This window comes from Lissotriton helveticus, chromosome 1_1 (assembly GCF_964261635.1).
Source record: "Lissotriton helveticus chromosome 1_1, aLisHel1.1, whole genome shotgun sequence".
NCBI classification, from domain to species: domain Eukaryota; kingdom Metazoa; phylum Chordata; class Amphibia; order Caudata; family Salamandridae; genus Lissotriton; species Lissotriton helveticus.
The window spans coordinates 223,710,244-223,735,530 of NC_136057.1; the positions used below are offsets into that span (position 1 = coordinate 223,710,244).

General features: G+C 41.6%; 1 protein-coding gene across 1 annotated transcript; it reads right to left on the reverse strand.

The window, feature by feature from the left end:
• Positions 1-23,614: 23,614 nt before the first annotated feature.
• On the reverse strand, positions 23,615-24,550 carry LOC144760571 (olfactory receptor 8U3-like). Its single transcript, XM_078646539.1, has one exon. It carries the CDS (start codon positions 24,548-24,550, stop codon positions 23,615-23,617), a length of 936 nt encoding a protein of 311 aa, XP_078502665.1.
• Between the last annotated feature and the right edge of the window lie 737 nt (positions 24,551-25,287).

Sequence of the window (25,287 nt, forward strand, 5' to 3'; positions counted from 1 at the left end):
TTAAGTATTAAGTTAGTGCATATCAAGAGATGATAAGATTGAAATGTCTACTCTATTAAGCATTAGCCTATAGTGGCTATCAAGACATAGGTATATTTATCTATTATTTGGGTAGATTTTGTCTATCTAAAATAGGTAGGTATTATGAGAATGTGACCACTATTAGCAGCTCGTATAATTCATACGGTATTATTATACAGATAGCATTCTATTTTTATTCACGGCACATTGCAAATACCAGGCTATTGTATTGGGAGTAATATTGCATAAAAACAGGCCATTTTATGTCTACACCGCAGTAGTTTTGGTGGCTTACTTACGCTATGCTCTTTAGAGAGTCTGTAGACAGGGAGTAGAAGTGGGGCTTATATAAAATGCTGATTGTTGGTAGTTGTCTACGCTCTGTAGATAATATGTTTGCTACAAACGTAAAGCAACCTAACCTACGCGTTTAAAAGTGGAGATGTGCGATTTGATAAGTGGACACCTTGTCGCTTCCACCAGCTATTGTCTCACTGCTAAAACCTCACGCCACTTCACGGTTGTACTAAGCAGATGCACATACAACAAAGTATAATGTCTGTGTGACCTAACTTTACAACATGATGCCCACTGAATGGATTTGTGTCAATTAGGTCGCGGGCTCTTCCTGTCCATTTTTATGACATTATATCAAGTGTATCCGAGCCACGCTCGCAATGTCACGTATGTTTGATAGAAGGCTTCCTAAATTAGGTTGCCAGTATGGTCGCCATGTTGGAGCGGTAAAATATAGCTGTTATGCCCCGATCTATATTGTGTATGGCAAAATATAGTGCCATTTTAACATGTCGGTATGTTCAACTTATTGTGTTGTTATTCTAAGGGCTCGTGTTTACATCCACCTGAAACTACTGAATAAGTATTTTCAGGTCAACAAGTTAGTACTGAGAGATATCACTACGCTATTATGAATGCCTATATTACTGTAATTAAATAGAAAAATTAAATATAAACACTTGATCAAAACCGGCTACACGGCATACTCAATCAAAACATTTTTTTTATTACCTAAGTCCATTGTGTTATAAGACTGATCACTCTGTTTGGTTCGTAAAAGTAAATGGGGTGCCAGCAGCCTAAATAGTATCTAAAATTGGTAAATCCATGTCAGAAGAAAAAAGGCAATTATCAGTATATGGAGACTATGATGCTACAGAACAGGTTTGTCCAGATGCTATATTTCAAATGTCAGATATCTATACTAATTTGTGGGTGTGACAGACAGCTCTAACGCATAATTATACTGGCACTAGCCAAGTTGTACTAAAGTTACCCTGTTACTACCCAAATTATTTCTTCATTCTGTCCTTTATGGACTGTGTCCAGAGTAAAGATCCAATATGTCTCCCTTTGTTTTTGCATTTTAGCTGTGTCTTTTCCTGCGACTATTTTCGCCTGCTCTAAAATTAGCCATTTTATTTCTGTTTCTGTGTGATGGTGATCTTGGTAGTGGCAAACTAGTGGTGCCTGTTGTTTACCAGTTCTAATTGCAGATTTGTGTACGGAGACTCTAGTACAAAATTCTCTCAAAGTTTGGCCTATATATCCTAGTCCACACGGACAGAGGATCAAATAGACAACGTTTGAACTTTTGCAGTTTGCATTCTGCCTTAGTTTACCTGATTTCTCACCATATGTCTATGTCTGGGTAATAATGGCAGAATCACATGCATTGCAAGTCCCTCATCTGTAATTGCCTGTTGTGGTAACCCATAAATGGTGGTTTGTCTGATATTGTCCTGAGATTTAAATCTGATGTGCACCAGTTTGTCTCTTACATTGGGGTTTCTTCTATATTCTACCATTGGTTTCTGGATTAAATTCTCTTCTTCATTGATGGTAAGAATTGTCCAATTTTTTTCCACGTTTTGCTTGATCTTATAATTAATACTGGACTGGTCCAGCACACAGACCAGTTTCTCTGAGATTTCCTTAGGATTGTTACTAATTAGGGCATCTCTGTTGTAATATTTGGCCCGCCTTAGTGATTGACAAACTAATTTCCTAGGTTATCCTCTAAGTAGGAGACGTTCTTGGAATTGTTCAGCATGTGTCACAAAGTCTGTGATGTTATTGCAGTTTCTCCTTATTCTTAGCAATTCCCCAAAGGGGATTGAGTCTTTTTGGCATGACGGGTGAAATCTACTAAGTTCCAAGATAGTATTTTTAGCTGTAGGTTTTCTAAACAGACTTATTTCTATCTGTCCCTGTCTGCCCATGATCCATATGTCTACAAATTCCACTTTGGCCGACGGAATAATTACAGGTGAACTTAAGATTGTTGTCACTCAAATTAAGCCAAGATATAAAGTGCATGAGATTTAATTCAGAACCGGTCCAAATGAAAAATATATCATCTATAAATCTGTGCCACTGGGCTACATTTTCATAGAAAGGGGCCCACCTCATTAAAAATGTGTTTGCACTCAAACTCCCCCATGAAGATATTTGCTACACTGGGGGCACAAGAGGCCCCCATGCTGGTCCCCTTCATCTGATGGTAACGGCTCTGCTTGAATTCAAAGTAATTATGTGTAACACAATCTTAAGACACTCTAGGATGAAAATATCAGGTCTTTCCCCAGGAACTCTGACCAAAAGAGCTGCCACTGACTCTATGGCCAGGTCCTGGGGAATGTTAGTATATAAAGACTCTATATCAAGAGTGACAAGTAGCTGCGTGTTATGATCAAAGGGTATATGTTCTAATGTTGCTATCATATGACCTGTATCCTTGATATATGATGCATATTGGGTGGTGAGGGGACATACAAAAAGTGTCAACATACTTTGACAGGGGTTCCATACATCAGTTTATGGAGGATACTATTTGTCTGAGTGGTGGATCCAATGTATTCTTAGGAATTTTTGGGACTCCATATTAAGCTGGTGTAACTGTGTTGGTCTTATTGAGAAAATCTATTTCTTTCTGACAGATAAATCCACCTGCAAAAGCTTTAGTTGTGGTGGTATCTATCAATGTCTTAAGCTGCGCGAGAGCCCTCGTGTTGGATTGCTGATGATGTTCTGGCATTTGCAGCATAGAATGGATTTTGTCAGTATATTTAACTGTGTCCATTACTACAATCCCCCCTGCTTTATCTCATGGTTTGATTGTAATATGCAAGTTATTCTGTAAAGTTTTTAAAGCATCTCTCTCTGTAGTAGTCAGGTTAGGAGTCAGTTTAGGGATAAACTTAGTTATTTTCTGAAGTTCCTTAATACCAGTTTTTTCAAAAATACTAACTTATGGCCCCACCATATCTAGGGTGGGTATAAAGGTAGATGGAGTTTTGCATCCTGAGTAGTTGACGTCTTGTTCATTCGATTCGGTTGATGAAAAATATTTTTTCAGTCTTATCTTATGAAAAAAGGAAAACATATCCTGATTAAGGCGTGTACTAGGGACAAAGGAAAGACCTCTACTCAGACGTTTGACCTCTTCTGAGGATAATTAATTTTCAGAGAGGTTAAAGATAGGTATCTGATCATTCTGATCCTAAGGTGCACCTATGATTTCCAATACTGATGATTTCTTGTCCGTATATATGGCTGCGGATGTGGAGGGTCTGTCAGTTGGTAGAAGTTTCTCTCTGGCCTCGGAAATCTGGCTCTGGCTCACCCTCTTCCTCTCAATAAAAAAGGACAGTGCGGCTGTGCTCTTTGATATTGTTCTGTAAAATGACCTCTCTGATTTCTTTCATTGTAGCTGGGGCCAAAGAATGTAACCAGAGATGTCTTCCTCATTCTATTCTGTAACGATAGCCGTCTGTCCTCAAGGGGGACAGTACTGAGATGCCTGTCTATGAGACAATGTAACTCCTACCTTCAAATGGAATGGAATCCTAGATGGCTGCCTACCAAAGCATTGTTAATGTAGATGCCAGGATGCCCTGAAAGTACCAATCGGGAAATCTTAATACAAGGGAATGTCTCTGGAATGTAACCATATATGTATACACACCCTGGCAATGGAATTACTAGCTAATGTAACCTCCGCAGTCAGGAAATGTGGTTGTGTAAATGTTTCTGTTGTATGAAGCTGTATTTATCGGATACTCTTGCAGTGCGACTGTATATGTCAAGGTTGCAAGGAAGACTAACTGCATAAATCTAAATTCTTTTGGAGTGTAGAAATGACATTAAAAATGGTTAGACACCAATGGAATATTACTGCAGATGCAGCTTAAGCAGCTATGGTCAATTTCTGGCGACCCATGCGGTGTTAGCGTAGCTGTTTGGGAAATGTGCAAAGCTGTTGTGTTATTCAATAAATGTGCATGTGTTTGTGTTTTTGTGGTCACTATGTTATTGAAACGTCTGCCAGGTTATTCTCCTCATCTTATTGCCAAATCCTTCTTTTATTTCTCAGCCTACCTGCCACAATCAACCTGTTTTATGTTCTCTCTAATGCGCTGTTTCTGACAATTAAATGCGTTTAACAAAAGCACAAGAGGTTAGCCCGTAGGAATTTGCAATGTTCTCCATGCATCCATCAAGCCTGGCCAGCCCTACTCAAATATATAGAATAGTTCTATATGCACTTTTTTAAAGAGTACTACATCACAATGCCATAACAGTCCAGTTTTGCCCTCCAAGCCTCGCCTTTTGGATATACCCACACTATACAAAAGCCAAATAAATGATGTTTCCTCACATTAGAAATTTAAAGGATGAACCAGCGGCAGTGGGTTAAAAGACAGACAGTACCTCCCCAGTCTACAGAGTACTATTTTCTTTCAAGGGTTTTCCCTAAAAGTTGTTAACGCACCTTTAGGAAGTTGTCTTTGTGTCCGTGTATTTGTGCCCGTTGGAGTGAGCTATATGACTTCATAGTGAGTATGAAACATACTCTCAAGTTGTATAGAATGCAAAGGGCATCATAGCCCAGGCAGTGCCACATAAATGTAAGATACAGCATGCAGCAAGTCCCAGATTTAAAGGGTTATGCGCCTACTAGGAGAGACCAATGTCTGTCATGACAGTTTCAGCACTATGGTGGACAGTTTGGAGGGTTACAAATGATAGCTCTCGTGCAAGAACACAGTCCGTTATCATATCCATTACAGCATCAGATAGGCAGGTAACAGGTTTAAAGATGGTGGGGCTTACAAACTGACGCCGGAAGTTCAAGAGTGAAAGGTGGCAGTGTGGCTCTGACACATCGACACAGACCGGTGTCAGATCTGGTGGACCAGTAGGTAGATAGTCCTGAAGTTTTAAATAGAGGCTCTTGCATAAGGATACACGTCTTTGCCAGGTTTCTAACAAGCATTATACAGGAAGTACTATTGTTGAAAAATGTCCCTGCTCATGCAAGCTTTAACACCTATTTTAGGTTGGTTACAGAGTCATGCAGGAAGGTTTGGGACTTAATAATGGCTGTTGTCATACAAACATATGAACCTGTCATATGTATATGTGTGAACTTCCTTGGTTTAAAGATGGGCGCTTACATACACAGCTACACATTTTATCAGATCTAGGATTGCATCATGTGGGAAGCCCTGGGAATTAAAGATGGCTACCCAAAGACATAAAGAGTTTTCAGATCCACTACATAATAGATAATTTCATGTTGCAGGGCCTCGCAGCTGGAAAGTTTAAAGGTTCACTTATTGTCTAACTCTCAGTACCAGAATTCTGTACTCTTCAAACAAGTTTAAAAATTGAAGTTAAATCATCATGTCTTCGATAGAACTATTGTAAGAACAAAATCCAGTGTAAGATCAAATCTTGTTGTAGAGTAATGAGCGCATTAAATCATGCGTTATTAAATGTTTAGTATTTGAAGTTGGTTTGTATAATGTGTTATACTGTAGAAAAGCATATGTGTTCTGTCTTTCACATGCAGTTGTGCGAATTGCACACATGTGCAAGTGTAGTGGACTGCCGTGTAAATCGTGCATGTCTGCACTTCCTGGTGGTCTCCAATTAGCTGTGCTTTTTAGGAGCTCTAGGGGCCCTATTCTTGCTGCATTTCCATACATATGCCACACCCTACAGAGTGATCCATTTGCTCTACAGCCTTAAACTTGCACCCATTACAGTTTTTAGGACTAGAACAAAAGGTGCCTGTAAAATGGTGATACAAAGTGTTGCCTTAGTTTCAAACAGGTATGTGTTTATATGTCAAACAGTTTATTTTAGGATCTCACGTTTTTCTTACTTATGCCGACTTCCCCTAGTGGGGTATAGGCCATCAACCAGAACTCTCCGGCCATCTCTGTCCTGGGCTTTTCTTTCAATCTTACTCCAGGTGTAACCCATCCCCTTGCAGTCAGCCATGAGCCTCGGTGCCAGGCATTTCTTGGCCTTCCTCTTTTCCCTTGAGCGTTCAAGGCCATGGTCTTGATTGCTGTGTTTTTTGCACCAACCATGGCACTGTAAAATACAATGCCTTTTATTATTGCAGGTTTTTTAAACACAAAAGGCATTGTAGTTCATAATTCCAATAGCTCAAAATCTCGCAATTGCGAGACCTATTGTGTTGCAAATGCTTGTTTAATACAATTATCACAAGACATATTTCAGTAGCACAAATGTGCAGCAGACATACTTGAAAGTATATTCATTAGAGGAGTTGAAAAGACATTCATTTCAATCAAATGATAGTTTGTTTAGGAAAGACATGGTGTGAGATAAAGTGGAGCAACCAACCCCCAGCAGTCGTAACACACCACTTCCATGCATATTGAAACAAATATTGTGCAGCAAACATTTGAATTGCTCTAAATGAGACCCAAGAACAGAATGTGAAAATGTGATCAGTCAATTCAATGAGGCCAATAAAACAACAAAAGTAAAAGTATTAAACTTAGATAGTTCAAGCAAACATCAGATGATTACTACCGACCCTATAACAAAAATAAAATGGTGGTTTAAACTGAATTATGGATTCTTGCAGTTTACTGTGTCATAAAAGTTACTTTTTGTATGCATTTCTTTAAACGAACTATTCATCTGAAATATTTCAATAGGAGCTTTAATAGCAACTATTTTGGAGAAATATCTTCTACGAAGTGGAACATAATATTTTATATAGTTTGCTCTTATATTGTGTATATTCTGTGGTATATAATCAGAATTTGATTTTAGAGAACTAGAGCTCTCAAGATAAGTGTCATTTCTATACATTTAGTTTAATGTTACAAAAAGGATCCACCTTGTGTAAATGAGCCATGCCAGTTTACTGTGTTTTGACTAATGTATATTACCGCTATTGTCGCAAGCCATTCCACCCTTGCAGCTCCTCCTGTACACTGCCTGGCCGCTTTAGCCAGGCAGATTTCCGTTTTCCTCCATTCATCCGGCCTAGGCCACTGTCTTGCTAAAGGACCTCCAGCATGCCTTTTGCACAGTGGTGAAATGCTCCAAAAACGAGCCTCGAGAACAGAGGTTATCAGCTCCCATCACATTGACGCAGAGTAGCACCTAGTGCAGGTCAGACGAACGGGCAAAATGAGCATGACTATCAAAGGCTCCAATTTCTAATCCAAGTATATTACTTGGAATTCTGTAATCCATGTATGAACATCAGTCTTTATTTTTTTTTATAATCGCCTACATGTGACATACCCAGTCACAAATTATTAAGAAAAGATATCAGCATTCGACTATTATAAGTTATTACAGTTGAATTCTGACATCACAATGCCTACTACCAGACCCAGCAGCCCAAGTGAAAGGCTAGTTTGGTCACGAGGCATAATTGAATCAGATGTTTAGAGCAACCAAAAATGGCATGTTGCTTTTCTTGCAACTGCTCTCTTTGCCAAGCTCACAATGACAAGCTAAGAGAAAATGTGTCTATTTTGCACTCTTTAGATAGAGAAAAAAAGCTAAAAAATATTAAACTGACTTGTATTGAACGTTTCTGATATCTGTCTGCAACAGATAACTGACAGGTTTTTGGTGTGTTTAATTTTGCACTATAGATTTTATTTTTATCTTTCATGTTTGCAAATATGCTTGCACTTTCATATGAAAGAGCTACGCACCAAGGTTTTAAGTGGTTTGTGGGAAAGGTGATGGAGTAACCATGTATTATATGTGTAAAGTATCCCCTGGTGTACATGATAAGGATATTGCAAGTCACTTTGGCGTTCCAGAACCTTATAAACAGACTCAGCCTTAGGCCTTGTTCCTCTATATGGCTATGTTATGTTATGTTATGTTATCGATATTTGTTATGCGCACAGCTGCTCCAGCGAAGGAGCGTCCTGGGGCAGAGACAAGGTAGGACATAACATAACAGGAACTAAACAGGGAAGACCACTAGGAAGAAAGACTAAAACAAGAAAGTTTTAATAGCTTTTCGGAAAAGCATAAGGTCCTCCAGCAGGCGGATTTCAACCGGAAGGGAATTCCAGATGGTTGCAGCTTAAACACTAAAAGAGCGTCCACCCGCCCGGCAGAGCCTGAATCTAGGGACCACAGCAAGAGCCTGGCCTTGAGAACGGAGGGTGCGTAAAAGGACAGGAAGGACAGGAAGCTAGACATGATTTGGGGGCCTATACCTTTCAGAATTTTAAAGGTCAAACAAAGGACCTAAAATGGATTCGCTTCCTCACTGGACATTTGACACAGGACAAAATCTGGGCAGGCCAACAATCGCTCTAGCCGCAGCATTTTGTACCCGTTGTAAGCGGGTAATTTCTGTCAGGTTAGCCCCCAACAGGAGAGAGCTGGCATAATCCAGGCGGGAGGTGACAGTGGCCTGGATTACCAGCTGCCTGGTTGGGGCATCAAAAAATTTAAGGACAGGTCTTAAACCCCTAAGGAGGCCAAAACAGCACGCTGCTGTTTTCTTAGTGTGGCCCACAAAGGTAAGACCAGCATCCAGCCAAACTCCCAGATTTTTCAGTTCCGATACCGGAGTTGAAGTTGGTCCCAACTCTGCCGGCCACCATTGGTCACCCCATAATTCCACTCTCTTTCTGACAATCATAACCTCTGTCTTGGTGGCATTAAGCTGGAGACATTTCCCTGTCAACCAGCTGGCCACCGCCTTCAGTCCATTCTGGAACCTGGGGGCATCTTGTTCCGCATCCCCGCTGAGAGTAACCGCCAGCTGCGTGTCGTCGGCATATGAGACCAAGGTCAGGCCCCACTGCCTAGCGACCTCAGCCAGCGGTCTCACGTACAGATTAAATAACCTGGGACCCAGCGAGGATCCCTGCGGAACCCCCATGGCCAGCGGCTGGAAATTGGACTTGAAGGGAGGGATGGCCACACAGAGGGAACGACTGTCGAGGAAGGAGCAGAACCATTGCTGAGCCTGGCCCCGACGCCAATCTCCTCGAGCCGGTGCAATAGGATGCTGTGGGAGACCGTGTCAAAGGCGGCGCTGAGATCTAATAATATTAGCGCCGTCTGACCAGCGTCCAACACCGCTCGTAGATGTTCCACCATCACGAGGAGGGCGGTTTCTGTGCTGTGCCCAGCGCGGAAGCCATTCTGCGTGGGGTCAAGGGCATTAGTCCGGACAAGATGTTCTGACAGGGCCAGATTGACATGAGCCTCCGTTATCTTCGCCGGCCAGGGTAACAGTGAAATCGGGCGGTAACTTTCGGGCTTCGAGGGGTCCAAGGTGGGCTTCTTGATGATTGGGGAAACCACCGCCTGCTTCCATTTCGCTGGAACCACACCTGAATCCAGTGAGAGGTTGACTAATGAACATACAGCAGAACGTCCCAAAAAGGCCTGATCTCTAAAAAGAGCAGGTCTTACTGGATCCAACGGAGAGCCAGATTTGACCTTCGATGCAAGTTTGTCGAACCCCTCCGGAAGTAGTGGGGGAAAAGAATGCAAGGTAAGGTGGCTTGAGGCCCCATCTGAAACTCCCAAGTCAGTCCCTGTTCTAGGGAAGGCCCGGTAAAAAGCCTGGACCTTTCACAAAAAGTAGGAGGCCAGGGACTCACAATGGAAAGTAGACCCCGAATCCACAGAGGAAGTCCGCTTCGCCAAAAGATCTTTCACGGCCTTGAATATGGTCTTTGACGGGTTTAAGCTGTTACGGAATTCAGCGGCATAAAATGCCGCATGGGCCCGACAGATGGCCCGGTGGTAGATCTTGACGGAGGCAACATATGCGGCTTTCAAATCAGCCTCATAAGACTTCCGCCATGCTCTTTCCGTCCGTCTACAAGTTCCCTTCAAGGCACGTAAAGCACTGTCATACCAGGGACTCGACTTTCTGGTGCTAATTTTACTCGAGACAATGGGAATCAGAGAGTCCAAGGCCCTGGAAATCCAAGTGCAAAAATGGTCGTAGCCCGCTTCCACATCATTCAATGGGCCCCGCGGCTCTACCGCTAGGAGACGGTGAAGATCATCCAGCCTCAGTTTATTCCAGTGCCTCCTGGATACCCTTCTGACCGAAGGGATGGAGGAGATCACAGGTAGAGGGCATTGGATGGTCACCAAAAAATGATCTGTCCACCCTAGCGGGGAGATGGATATAACCTTAGTCTCAACCAGATTGGAAAAAAAGGGGTCCAAAATATGTCCCCCTACATGAGTGGACTGAGATACCTGCTGGGAGAGCTGAAGAGCCTCTAAGTCAGCCAAGATGCTGCGTACCGTCGGGTTAGTTGGAGTATCGAAATGTAGGTTCAGATCACCCAAGATGGAATAATTAGCGCAGACCATAGCTAATGTGCTGACAGCATCGGGGAATGAGTTTCTGAACACCACATCGCTACCCGGAGGGTGGTAGACAACCATCCCAGAGAACGTAAACTGGGGGCTGACTGAGATCTTAAAAGAGGCGCTTACGCAACCGGCGATGTTGAGGCCGCTCCATACGCAGGCAAAACAGGACCTGACTATAAGGGCTATACCCCCACCTCTCGATGGTCTATTTAGGGTGTACATAGAGTAATCAGGAGGGCAAGCTAGATTGATAATAGCTGCATCCGCATCCTGAAGCCAAGTTTCTGTAATGGCAAAAACATCGGGGGCTTCGTCCTCGATTAGATCATAGATGTCTTGATGGTGTTTCGATACCGATCTGACATTCAGATTCAATACCCGCAAAAAGGGCGGCAAGCCCTTAAAACGGGGGGCAGCTGGCATGCCCTTCCGGCGGATAGACCCCGGGAGGTCAAGCACCCATCCATTACAAGGGCAATGGAACGGGCCGCAAAGAGGGTGAACAGGAGGAATCCTGCACCGATGAATGGCCTGGCCGATAGAACATAAACTCTCTCTGGAGTATGTGAGCATCATGGCGCACGTAATGATGTCTCGCCTGCCGCAATCCACTTACCCGCAGCGCCCCGCACGGCCTTAGCGCGGACGGGCGCAGACGGGCAGGACTCTGGCACGACTCCGGCCACGCGAAGGTGCGCCCGCTACGCAATCCCGCTACGCTAGGGGAGGAGCATTAAGTAGGCGTTCCCTCGCTGGCACATGCCCAGTAAAGCGCTGGCGGCTGTTAGTGCCTCTACCCCACTCCAAGATGGCGGCCCACCCCAGGCACCGGACCCGTCAAGCGGCGGTGAGGACACAATTACCGTGCAGGTAAGGGGGAGGTAAAAACAAAGGGTCCCAGCCGACCTAAAAGAAAATAATTAGTTTTTTAAAAATACGCTAGACAGCGAGCGCGCAGAACACTCCTGGCAGCCGTGAGCTACCTTGTCTGAGCGAGGGGAGCCAGGGACTCGCCTTAAGTAGGCGTTCCCTCGCTGGCACATGCGCAGTAAAGCGCTGGCACCTGTTAGCGCCTCTACCCCACTCCAAGATGGCGGCCCACCCCAGGCACCGGACCCGCCAAGCGGCGGTGAGGACGCAATTACCGTGCAGGTAAGGGGGAGGTAAAAACAAAGGGTCCCAGCTGACCTAAAAGAAAAGAACGCTCCTGGCAGCCGTGCGCTACCTTGTCTTTGCAATATCCTTATATTGTACTGCAGGGTGTACTTTATCCCTTAAATAGTGACAGGGAAATGGTATAAGAATTTGGAACACCTGATTGCTTCTCTGTATCACAAATGGAGCGAGAGGACGTGTGTGAGAAAGCGGGGTTAGGAATCATAGATGGTTTGCACTTCTAGCCAAGGCAAAGGATCTCAACACTTCTGTTGTAGTAAGCCTGAAAAGAAGCTCTGGTCTTTGGTCATGCACAACAAGGGCAAGAGACCTCTGCAGTATTGGCGAGGGTGTATTCAGCACTGGAGTTCAGGTGTCTGCTATGACAGTACTCAGTTCCTTCCCCAGTGATCACTCCTTTTTCAGTGCCATTTGCAAATTAAACCTTACCTTTGTTCAATGCGTTTATGTTTATGTTGTCACCAGTACTACATTCATGTGACCAGTGCTCTCCTGTTCCCCTACTCAGCTCAGATTTATACCAATTCTGCCACTACTCACCTCTTGTGCCATGGCCAGAGTAACCATTGTTCCTTCTGTGCTGCCCTCCTTTCACTGCCCATAGATCCTCTCTACATTTCCAGTACTGCAGTGCTCCCCTCGTCAAGAGGTGATCTTCTACAACACCAATTGTTCATCCTGTATCCAGTGCGCCGTATCTCACCCAACATTTCATCAGATGGCATCACTGCCTTCTCTGTGCCTGTGTCGCTTTCCTCCTGTCAACTGGGACCAAGCTTCTTTCTATCCTCTTTTGCTCCTCTGGTATCCCTGCAGGCAACCAACCAGTACTGCACCTCTACAGTCCCGGTGCACTCGTGGTGTCACCAGTGGTGTCACCAGTGGTTCCAAAGGTCACAAGTGACTCCTGCCATTTTGAGTCTCCTTTCCTGTCACACTAGTATCACCAATAGCACCTCTTGTGGCAGGTACTGCTCTCTCCTTGGTGCTTATTTCTTGTATCACATGAGTGTTTGGTCTGTAAAAGTCTCGTCAGTGATTGACATTAACAATGTGCCAAGTAAATGAGTCCTCACACATCAGGTGATCCTCTCACAGGCAAGGGCATCTCACTCTATCAGCCCACAGAAGCACTGAAGGCTTTCTATATCAATGTACAGCAAACTTATTGAAATCAGACCGCAGGGTAAAAAATGAGAAATGCAGCATACACAGACAGCTCCAACAGAAGATTTATTGAGGCACAGAGAGGGTACATCTGCTGTTAATACTGTTGTTTATTCATACCCATTATCCAGTTCACCTTGTTATTGCATTTGCAAATCTTCAAACAGCTACAATAGAAACTAGTGAGTTTTTTAATTTTTTCACTGACCTAATTAGATAAGAAACAAATTGAAGGTTGGTGTGAATGCATCTCCAAAGTCCATTTTATTAATGAAGATACACTTAAAATATTGTTAAAAAACAGGACAGTGAAACAGTGAATCAGAGTTGTCATGCTAACAGAGATGCACCTATCTTTTGAACTATCTATACATGATATATCACCAGGGAGAAACAGCGTTTACAATGCTGTCAATACCACGCAGTTAGATAACAACGTGGTTGTTACAATAACCACGTTGTTTCCACATCTGGCATCACATCGCAAGATATTTCAACGACTTGCGCTAGGTGGCGTGCAACTCCAGGAAATGTGTTGGATTTTAAATCCAACACCTTCCCTGCCGTTGCGCTAACTGGAGTAGGAATAGTAATTAATACTATTACTATTCCTATGTCCTGCGTGCCACTAGAATGACCTGCGATGCGGTAACAACACAGTTGTTGTAATGACCACGTTGTTACCTCCAACGTGGTAAAAGCACGCGTTGTAACATGCTACATTCTCACCAGGGGAAGACGATGGTGGGGTCAAGGATGATGATCTTCCCCCTTCATTATAATTATGGCTATTTCTATATGGATTTGCCAGAGGGCAGTGGGCTTGATACCTCTCCTACTACAGGGCTGAACTTGCCACCTAGGCCAGCTACTGTAATGTAGAGCATCATTTGCAGTTGTGGTCCAATGGGCTGCTGGGGTCCTGGATTTGCAGTTGTCCTCTGTCGAGAACCAAACTATTGTTCTTGGAAATTCTACAGCCAGGGCCTACTATGTCTGAGCACTTGCTCTCTTCAATGAGTCCCTCACAGACACTTTGGTGGGCTCTTGGTTGAAACCATATTTCTGCCTGCAAGTAAATAAGCAGGTCGATGGGCATCACAGATCAGTGCCCTAAAAACCCTAATTTTCTCACTAACCATCCTATTACAGGCAGCATGGAGAAGGAGAAGGCATCAACCAGTAAGCTTAACCCCAATTATTTCCTCTGTTTCAAGTGTTAAAGACAATTGGGACTGCTGTACTTTGGAACATAGTGGTACAAAAGGGGGTGGTGATGGAGGGAGCATCTGAACCAATCAAACACTCACACCCAGTCAACAGATCTGCGTTTAATCCAGCACCGTTCTTTAGCCCACTCTGCCACCCCAGTTCAGACATGGCCATATGTAAATCAGTCTGACCCTGTGCCTCGTGGGAACAGTCCAGCCCGAACTGCCAAGCCATGCCTTCCCTGGACTGGAGGCAAGCTTCCAAGGACCGTTTTCTGGCATTTCAGCTTTCTTCAGCCCGGCTTGCTTGAATCCAGTGGCAAAGTGAGCAAGGGACTCACGTCTGAGAATACCCTGCCAACTTATGGTGAACAAAGTGGTACAAAAGGGGGCGGTGATGGACGGAGCATCTGAACCAATCAAACACTCACACCCAGTCAACAGATCTGGATTTAATCCATCACCGTTCTTTATCCCACTCTGCCACCCCAGTTCAGACATTGCCATATGCAAATCAGTCTGACCCTGTGCCTCGTGGGAACAGTCCAGCCCGAACTGCCAAGCCATGCCTTCCCTGGACCGGAGACAAGCTTCCAAGGACCGGTTTCTGGCATTTCAGCCGTCTTCAGCCCAGGTTGCTTGAATCCAGTGGCAAAGTGAGCAAGGTACTCACGTCTGAGCATACCATGCCAAATTATGGCGAACAGAGTGGTACAAAAGGGGGTGGTGATGGACGGAACATAGCCAGCAAAATGTTGTCAGTGCTCCCAGAAGATGTTAGGGCATCTCTGATCATGATCCATGATGGACAAGATGTGGCCAAGTCCATGATTCATACCAACTGGGGCATTAGTCTTTCTAGTTTCTCTTATTTGCAGCAACTGATTCTAAGCCACTTTAGTTTGGCCTCAGCAGCACATACCCATCATGTGAGGGGCAGAAGTCAATATTTCCTTCAATGATGATATGTGTATCATTGAGATAGTTCAACATGGTTACGTCCTCTCTTTCTGCTTTAACACATCATGACCCCACATCTATCAACTTTGAGAGGATCACCTCTCCAATCTGCTTCAGGAGCTGAGTGTATTGGTCTCCAAAGGTGCTGTTGAGTGTTCCGGATTCAGAATGAGGAAAGGGTTGTAACACCTGCTACTATTTTGTGCCAAGGAATGTTGGAGACCTCTGACCCATATTGGACCTTCTACCCCTGAATCTCTTCTTCAGGAAGGACGAATTGAAAATGCTCCCATTGGCCCAAATCTTGTATGCTCTTGACTCAGGGGACTAGATGTTCTTGGATATGCTGTGCACGTATTTTCATATGCACGTCATGCGGTCCCACAGTCATTACCTGTGATTCAACGCCATTCAAGAGCATTTCCGTTTCACAGTTTTTTCCCTTGACCTCACTATTGCTCCTTGAGTGTTCACTAACAGTGATGCACTGATCACAGTGCACTTTTATAGGGTTGAAATACCCGCCTCCCCCAAACTTAATGACTGGTTGTTGAAGGCATTGCACTGCTGTATTGTGCAATTAGCGATCTCTGCATGTGAGTTAAGCTTGCACTGCTACTGCATATTGTAACGACTGAGAGAGAGCAAGTGTATGTGTGTGCGTGAGAGAAAGAGACAGAGAGAGAAAAAGCTTAAGCATAATCATACGGGTCTGGTGGCTCAGTTAACTAATGTGTCTATTGCAGGGGGCCTGTGTTCGACCTTATCGCCACAGGTTCAAATCTCGGTGGGTCCACTCAACCTTTCATCCATCTGAGGTCGATAAAATTAGTATCATTGAATGGTTAACAGTAAAAATCTGTTATTCAATACCAAGATACCTCTGGGTGAACGTGCACTTTACAAATACAAATGTTATGTTATACCTTGCTGTAGCTGCTTCCTCTGTGTTATGGTGCTAATTATTTGTGTTATGGAAGATCGCACTGCTGCTGCCACCAATACCGTACCTGAGTTTTGTGTTAGTGAAGCTTGGTGAACATAGGGTCCGTGTGTTTAAAAGGACCTCACCGTGGAATCTGTCCTATGACTTGTGTCTTGTTGTAATGATTTGTTGTTGCGGCATAGTGTTACAATGCAGTGGTCATATAGCACATTAAGAAGAATTATCAGTTTGAGGGTTGTTGAAGAGGTTAAATAATCTTATGGTTGTAAGAGGGTGTGGCCCAGGTCAGCGGCACTCTGGTAGTCAGTGGGATGGCTACAGAATGACAAATATGACCTGCTAGAATGTGGGTATACAGATAAACGTCCTGAAAGCCTGTTACAGCCCACTTAAATGGCTCAATGGATCTCTTGTGGGATGAGGAGTATGCATTTGATATACCACATAAGTATATCCTAATTGCTCAGAGGCTAGCCATGTCTGGATAAACAACAACACTACAAGATCTTTATTTTCACATATGGCTCTGGTCCTTTTAATTTTCAGTTCTAAATGAGAAACATGCAGGATGTTGTGGAATTTGTGGAATCAGCTGCATAGCTAACAATCAAATAAATGGTAATCCTGTGGCCTAAATCAATGACATAGCAGGATTTCGGTACATACTGATGTCCTGGAAATAGCTGTAATCCATATGAACTTTTTGATGCTACTGACTACCTTCTTGTTAGCCTTCAGTCAAACTAAATGACAAATCCAAGGGTTATAATGCAAATATGTGGATTATTGGAAATTCTCTATTATACTGATGGCTGTAATATAGAACTGTAAAATTGACTCCTTTGTTATTGGAAAAGTGAAAAACAAAGCAAATCCTCTGTCTGAAGGATTCAGGTCAAGTGGGGTGCTGGTTCACTGACAGAATATCAACCACAAAATTATCAATGTAAAAATATCGAGGGAAAAATATAGGATACAAAATATCGACTCCCTATACTTAAAAGGGTAAGTACAAAAATATTTTACAAAAATATAGTTTACAATAATATAGTTTTTATAATTTAATATCGATTTAAAAATATATATCATTCAAAATATTAAATTAAATATATTTTAAATGCTAATACGAATTTATAAAAAATAAATATGATTAAATGTATATTTTAGGAAATACAACACAAACTTCCTTTTAAAAATGTAAACACACAGACACACACAAATATATATATGTCTGTGTGTTTGTGTATATATGTATATATAATCAATTGGCCTTGGCTAGTTTCCAAGTAAAAGGAAAAGGAATATTCTTACAGAATAGATAAAATGTATTATTATTGTGTGCATTTAAGCAGTTATTATATATATATATACTACAATATCCTTAAAAGAAAAAGGCAGATTATTAAATGTAATCTCATTCTGTTAAAGTATTTAAACTGTTAAGTATTGTTTCTATGTCCATGAAATGTTTTGATGCACTAGCACTTTAAATTTGGTGAATTGTCTGCGCATGATCAGGTGATCAAGGCCGCTTGGACGGCCGAAACGCGTCTTGACGAATGTGGGATTGTAAATAAATAATGCTGGAGCACAAGCTGGTCTACGCTCGTGATTTCCGTTCGTAAGCGAAGTATTTTGCGAGTTGTTGCATATATATATATATGAAGCTACACAAACATTTTAAATTAAGACCACATATTAAGGGTGTGTCAAAACCTGGGCTCAGGATAACAGCTACTGACACCCTGATTGGTCGGGACATGCCCTGTATCGAAGCCATGGAAGCTCTGAGGAGTGAAAGCAGTGAAAGCAGTGAAAATGTTGATATGGATATTTCGGCAATGAATATGGCAGAGAGGGCAGTGGCCCAAGGTATTGAACAAGAAAGAGATGGGAGTCAGTTCAAACCTCTCTCAACGTTCATTCCTCAGTCCCCTTGGGATGCTATCGACGCCTTCTCTGAAGCAGTGATGATGGAGTTGGTCAAGGGAAGAAAGGTTCCCCATTCTATTCCCAGTAACATCACTCAATCACAGAAAAAAGCCTTGCAGGAATTGTTAAGCGACAAACAAACAATTATAAAACCCTCGGATAAAGGAGGTAATGTCGTCTTAATGACAAGGGAGTACTATCACCAAGAAGCAATGCGCCAACTTTCTGATAGAAAATACTATGCCATCACGACGAAAGATCTGTATGACACTAGTATTAGGGAATATGATAACCTGATCTTCAAGTGGTATAACCTCTCCATGCTGGATAAAGATGAACACATCTTTCTAAGAAGTAGCAATCCAATGATACCTACTTTTTATCATTTGCCGAAATTGCATAAAAACAATGTCACTCCTCCTGGCCGACCGATTGTGGCATCTATCGGTGGGCTAACGGAGAATATGTCCAAATTTGTGGACAATTATATCTTCCCTCTGGTTTTGGGTCTTGAATCTTATGTCCAAGATACAAAGGACTTTCTAAAGAGAGTGGACACTATGGACTGGCAAGATGACTACCTTTTCTTAGTGATGGATATCACTAGTTTGTATACCATCATTGAGCATAGACATGGACTATCTGCTGTCGAACATTATCTGAACAAACGTCCCATCCGATTTGCGCAACATAATGTGATGTTAAAGGAATTTGTGCAATTTTGTTTGGAGAATAATATCTTTTTGTTCGAAGACAGCCTATATCGACAAACCTCTGGGACAGCGATGGGCACATGCTTTGCCCCCAGCTATGCGAACTTGTTCGTTGGCTGGTGGGAGGAGCATGTGCCCAGGAGCTATGACAAAGATGGTGAGAGTGGAGAAGTGGTACACTGGTACCGCTACATTGATGACTTGTTCATCGTGTGGCAGGGTACAGAGGAATCGGCCAAAAAATACATTGATGTCCTTAATAACAATGTCTACAATGTGCACCTGTCAGGGACCATTAGTGGGGTGGCAGCTCACTATTTGGACCTACGGGTTCACATTGAAGGAGGTCGAGTCCAAACGTCTCTTTATCGAAAAGAGACGGCAGGAAACTCTATCCTGTTTGCAAGTAGTGCCCACCCACCGAGTCTTGTCAAGAGTATCCCTTATGGAGAACTCTTGAGAATTAAAAGGAACAGCACTCAAGATAAGGATTTCGAGGCGGCTGCCTCGGAATGTCTCTCTCGTTTTCGATCTAGAGGGTATGATGAGCCACTTTTGTCCAATGCATTGAAAAAAGTGAGAACGATTTCGAGAGCTCAGTTGCTAGCTGAAAAAGCAAGGCCGACAGATAAGAACAGTGGGAATGTCTTTAGAATGATTACCCCCTACTCTGCAGGTGCTAATAGACTGAGGAGCTTGATGCGCAAGAATTGGCACATCTTGCTCACAGACGAGGTACTCAGAGAGGATATGCCTGCACATCCCCAGGTGACCTTTAGCAAGGCGAGGTCTCTGGGAGATGTGCTAGTACACAGCCATTTAGAACCCCTACCCACTCAAAGTAATACCAACACTTTAAAAACCATGAGTGGTTTTTTCCCATGCGGGAAATGTAAAGCGTGTAGCAACAGCCGTAGGGTCCTGCAATATGATATCCCTGATGCAGGAATAACTAAGAAAATCAATAAGTTTATTACCTGCAGTACCACCTATGCTGTGTACTGTCTGATATGCCCATGCGGTCTCAGATATATTGGTAGTACCATCAACCAACTTAAACTGAGAGTGCTTGAACATCAGAGGGCTATCGACAAAGTGGACCCCACTTACCCAGTAGCGAGGCATTTTGCCGAGTACCATCAAAAGGACAGAACGAAACTGCGCTACTTTGGTTTGGATCATGTCCCATCCAATCCCCGGGGCGGAGACAGGTTAAGAAGGCTCAGGCGTCTTGAGTCTAGATATATAATCGACCTGTCTACTAAGTTCCCCAAGGGCATGAATAGTGGTGAGGACATGGTGGTCCATTTGGGGAAATAATTGAGCAGGATATAAGTGTGGAGTCATTCTGTCATTCTGCTATGCCTTTATACCATCTATGTGCTATAACATCTTGCATATTTATCCGAAAGTATGGCCAACTTATGAAAATGTGATGATGTTTAAATGTAAATGTATGTATATATGTACATAGTGTGCCTTGATTATATGGTATATTATATACTCAGGCTGATTACCAGTCTTTGTAAAGTATTGTGTGCACAATTATATGCACATAGGGGTGTGCATATATGTATATATATAGATGTATATATTTGTATATACTTTTCCATACCCAATAGCATAATGTCTGTACATATATTATCATATCATCATCATATATATCTCGCATCGAATCTCACTCCTCTTAGACTGTGCTAGTATCTGTATGTTTGTGTTTGCAATTTGACCTAGATCATTTTTCTACACTTATCAAATTTTGATTTAATGAACTTATTAATTCGTCAACTCATTATTGCGTAGTTATGATCATGTTGTATATAGCCTTTTGCTTATCTCCCGCCGGATGGACGTGGGGTATCTGTTTTACTGTGGTGCAGGACTGATCATTTAACCACTTTTTTCAATATTTCTTAACTATAGTTGAATCATAGTATTTAACACTGTCCACTTTGACTGCTCATATGAAGTAGGCCACTTCCTTTTTGCACATTTTTATGTATAATTCCAGCACCTGATTGAATGTGGTTATGAATTTGTTTATTCATTTTTCTCATCCAAGGGACCTTTGCCGATCCACGGCTTTATTTCTTTTGTGTAATTGTTGGAACGCATTATTGAATTGTGCCCTCTGTGTATTTGATTTAACCAATTCATGGTTTGGATCTGTATGGTTTTTTGACTTTTAGAAAACCACTCTAAGATGGCGCCTTTGGTATCGCCGAGGGTTTAGTCCCTTGTTGATGTTCATGACTAACCACTTGATTGGATTTAAGGTGTGTGTTTTTTGAATTACGGGTTGTGACACCGACGAAGGCTCTTTGCCGAAACGTTTGTCTGTGCTGAATAAACTGCACGCTGTTAGTAACTCTCCTGAGTGCTGCCCTCTTCTTTTTCACGGAGAAGTTTTTCGAGCGCAATATATGTATATATATATACATATATATATATATGGACATACATATATCATAAATATGAATACAGTAATATTTTAATTAATAATATACATATTCAAATATACCAAAAACATAAATTATTACAAAAGAAAATGAATTTAATTTAAAATAAATATCAAACAACACACATATTTTACAGTTTTATTAAAAATAAGTTACAAAAAATAAATATTGTAAATTATAAAAACTGTTATTATAATAAATTAAGCAAATAATTATATAAATTAAAACAACATAAAATAATGTATTACAAATTAAACTAAATACATATATATTCCTCACTATATTAAAAAGAAAATTTGTTATACTCAATAAATCCACCGGACACAGCACAGCAGTAACAAAATGTTTTGCATCACACAAAAACAATATTTACTATTCTAACTGCAATAAATATAAAACAACACTAAATTTAACATTGGAAAATACTAAAATTAACTATTCCCACTACACTAATTTATAATTAACAAAAATATATAATTTCCCACTCCAGTCAGTACAACAGAAGGGAAAGTGTTGGATTGAGGAGGAGTAACATTTACTATTCCCACTCCAGTCAGTACAAAAGAAGGGAAAGTGTTTGATTGCAGGGAGGTAAAATGTACTATTCTCACTCCAGTCATTGCAAAAGTAGGGAAAATGTTGGATTGCGGAGGGGTAAAATGTACTATTCCCACTCTTACCAGTCCGCTGCAAAATACTCTTTAAAGCTCTGGTCCTGGCCTTCAAAGCTCTGCATGGCATGGGGGTAGTCTACACCCACAGAAGAATTTCATTCTATACTCCTGGCAGATCCCTTAAGTCAGCTCACCAATACCTTATGGCGACTCCTAAGTGTCTTAAAGCCTGTTGTGGTGGCCGTTCCTTCCAGGTGCTGGTGGCTAGGTCCCGGAATAAGCTCCCTCTTCTGCTTAGGCAAACTACAAATATTCTGGCTTTTAGAAAGAAATTGAAAACCTGGCTATTCCAACAAGCAGGCTGAGCACTCTATTTTTAGGGGCATCGCTTTCTTCCTGTTGTGACTTTGCAACTTTCTTCTGTCTCAGCGCTAGGACACTCTTTCGAGTATCTGTGTGCTTTATAAAACCTCCTATAACATAACATGATACGTCTAAACAAACAATGGAAATTAAAACTTTTAAGAATTTTTTTAAAATAGGATACAAATATTACAAACAATTCTATATATTAAATACAATATTATTTAACACATAAAAAAATATTCTCTTAAAAACTATTTATTTATAAATTATATTCATAAAATAAATGTAGGTATAATTTCCTCCCACCATACATCACCACATAACTTAAAACCAATACCTAATACTAAAATAAAGAGACACATATTTTACAATATTAACCTAGATATGTATTAACAATAAAAGTTCTATATTTAATAAAAATTGAGTATTATTCAAATACATGTATTTAACTTTCCACAACATATCCCCACAAAATATACACCATACTCCTAAAATGTAGTAAATAAATTTCACAATTACCATAACTAAGTATACAAAATAAATAATTAATAAAAATATTACACATCTTTATAACTTAACATTGATTTATTTCCCACATGTATCCTTATACACCCCAAAACCCACACCTAAAATAAAAAAATACTAACACAATTAACTTGATCAATTTCAAATTAAAAAATTCATATTAATTTAAAAGCAATTAATAACAATCAAATAAATGCCAACCATGTACACCCATAAATCCCACAACCACCTAATAAAAAAATACTTACAATATTAACATAATTAATGATCAATTACATAATTAACATTAATTGACAATTAAATAACAATTAATTAAAAGTGTTATTTTAATGTAGCAACCTGTAACCTCCCACAAGAGGTTTCATAGACGCTTAGGATTGATATTAAAAAGGTCATGGAATATAGGAGGGAAGAAGGTATTTGATATATTGCGCAATTAGGATAGACTGAAAGTTATGTATGAATCAATTCTTGGAGGTTCGTTTGGTGTATGCTGGGAGATAATTCTTGGTGGTAAATGGCTTCACATTTGAGCGTCTTAATGTTTCATTTGTGATGAATAGTGGATTAATTTGTTGTCCTTCAGGTCAAGGACACACTATATTCCATAATACATTCAAGGAAAGTCTACTAGGAGTTGTAAACATAGCATGCATGCAATGTACAGCCCATCTTCAATGACAGCATTCCAGGAATTAGTCTAGACTGCAGACATTAGGCAAAATTCAAGTAGAACTGGAAAAGAAGCCACCATCACAATGATTAGTCAAGGTGAAGGCTTCCTCTGAATGGTAAATAATGCAGAAGGAAGGAAGAATGCAAACACAACCAAGCATTTCAATGGATTTCAAAGGCATCGCATTTTACGTAGTGTTCGTTCCAGGGCCTGTTTCACCTCCTTGTTCCGCAGACTGTATATAAGAGGATTCAGCATGGGGATAACCACAGTGCACAACACTGAAGCCACTCTGTCCTCATCCCGAGAGTAGCTTGATGTGGGCCTTAGGTACATGAAAAGAATTGTCCCATAGAAAAGGACCACACAAGTAAAATGGGAAGAACATGTGGAAAAGGTCTTGAGCCGCCCATTATTTGAGGGGGTTGCCAGGATTCTCCGGATGATGGAGACGTAAGAGGCTATGATCACAGACACAGCACACATGGTGAAGAAGTCTGCACAGATGAAGAGCACTAGTCTGCTTGTGAAGGTGTCAGAGTTGGTGAGGTCTAAAAGAGGGAGGAAATCACAGTAGAAATGCTGAATCTCATTAGAACCGCAGTAGGAAAGGCGAAAGGTACCAGCGACATTCACAGAAGAGTTGAACAAACCACAAAGCAAGGCCACACTAACCAACTGGATGCAAACTCTCTGAGTCATGACTGTATTGTACATCAAGGGGTTGCAAATGGCCACATATCGGTCGTATGCCATCACTGTTATGAGCACACACTCTATTGTTCCAAAAAGTGCAAAGGCAAAAAGTTGCACAGCACATGCGTGGAACAAGATGGCATTCCTTTCAGCAAGGAAGTTCACCAACATCTTGGGGGCGATGACTGAAGAATAACAGAGATCCACAAGGGACAGATTACCTAGGAAGAAGTACATAGGGGTCTGAAGATGAGGGCTTATCCAGATTAGCAATGTAATGCCAACATTACCGACAACAGTCACAGTGTACATGGCAAGGAACACCAGGAACAGAATTCCATTCAGGTTTGGGAGATCAGTAATTCCCAAAAGGAAAAATTCAGTGACCTTGCTGCAGTTACCTCCAATCATGACCTAGAAAATTAAGAAAACATTATGTTATCTTTATTTTGTGGCATGCCATTATTTTCAAATAATTGCAGGGGCCCAAAATAATGTATTTCTTTTCATTATGAAAGTCATCAAGTATGGCAGAACAAATAATTAGATTAATATAGAACTCATTTTCAATTATCTCATGACATTTCCACATTATTCGTCAAAAAGATTTTAAAAAACTGCAGGTGCCCAATGTTTTTCTTAGAACTAGGGTGTTGAGGCTACCAATTGCCGGGGGTGTGGAATACCAAGGTGGTTGTAAGTAACTGGGGCGCAGGTTTTTCAGTCTTTCACACAGTGCAATGCAGCAGGCCACCTTGCAGCTCTGTGCTATGTGAAAAGGCAAGAATGTGCTGTATTTTACATCATTTGGCGCATTCCTGTCCTATACATGCACTGGCACACTTTTAGCTGCCTAGCGCCAATGCAGGCATGCTTGCACCATGGTGCAAGGATGCCTGTGTTTTAAGGATTGTTTTTGTACAGGAAGGGACACCTTCCTGCACAAAAACAATCCTGAGAGGCATTTTCCTCTTTCTAAGTGTGCAGCAAAATGTAGCACACATAGAAACAGGAACAACGAGGAGAAATAAAGATATGTCTCGTTGTTACATCTCCTCCAGGGAGGGGCAGCTTTTTAATGCATTCCCAGGTCTACCACTAATTGTAAAACAACCAAACTCCTTGGGCAGATGCGTGGGAACACTCAC

Excerpts from the sequence above, each read along its gene's own strand:
- LOC144760571 (XM_078646539.1), bottom strand. The coding sequence starts at position 24,550 with ATGATTGGAGGTAACTGCAGCAAGGTCACTGAATTTTTCCTTTTGGGA.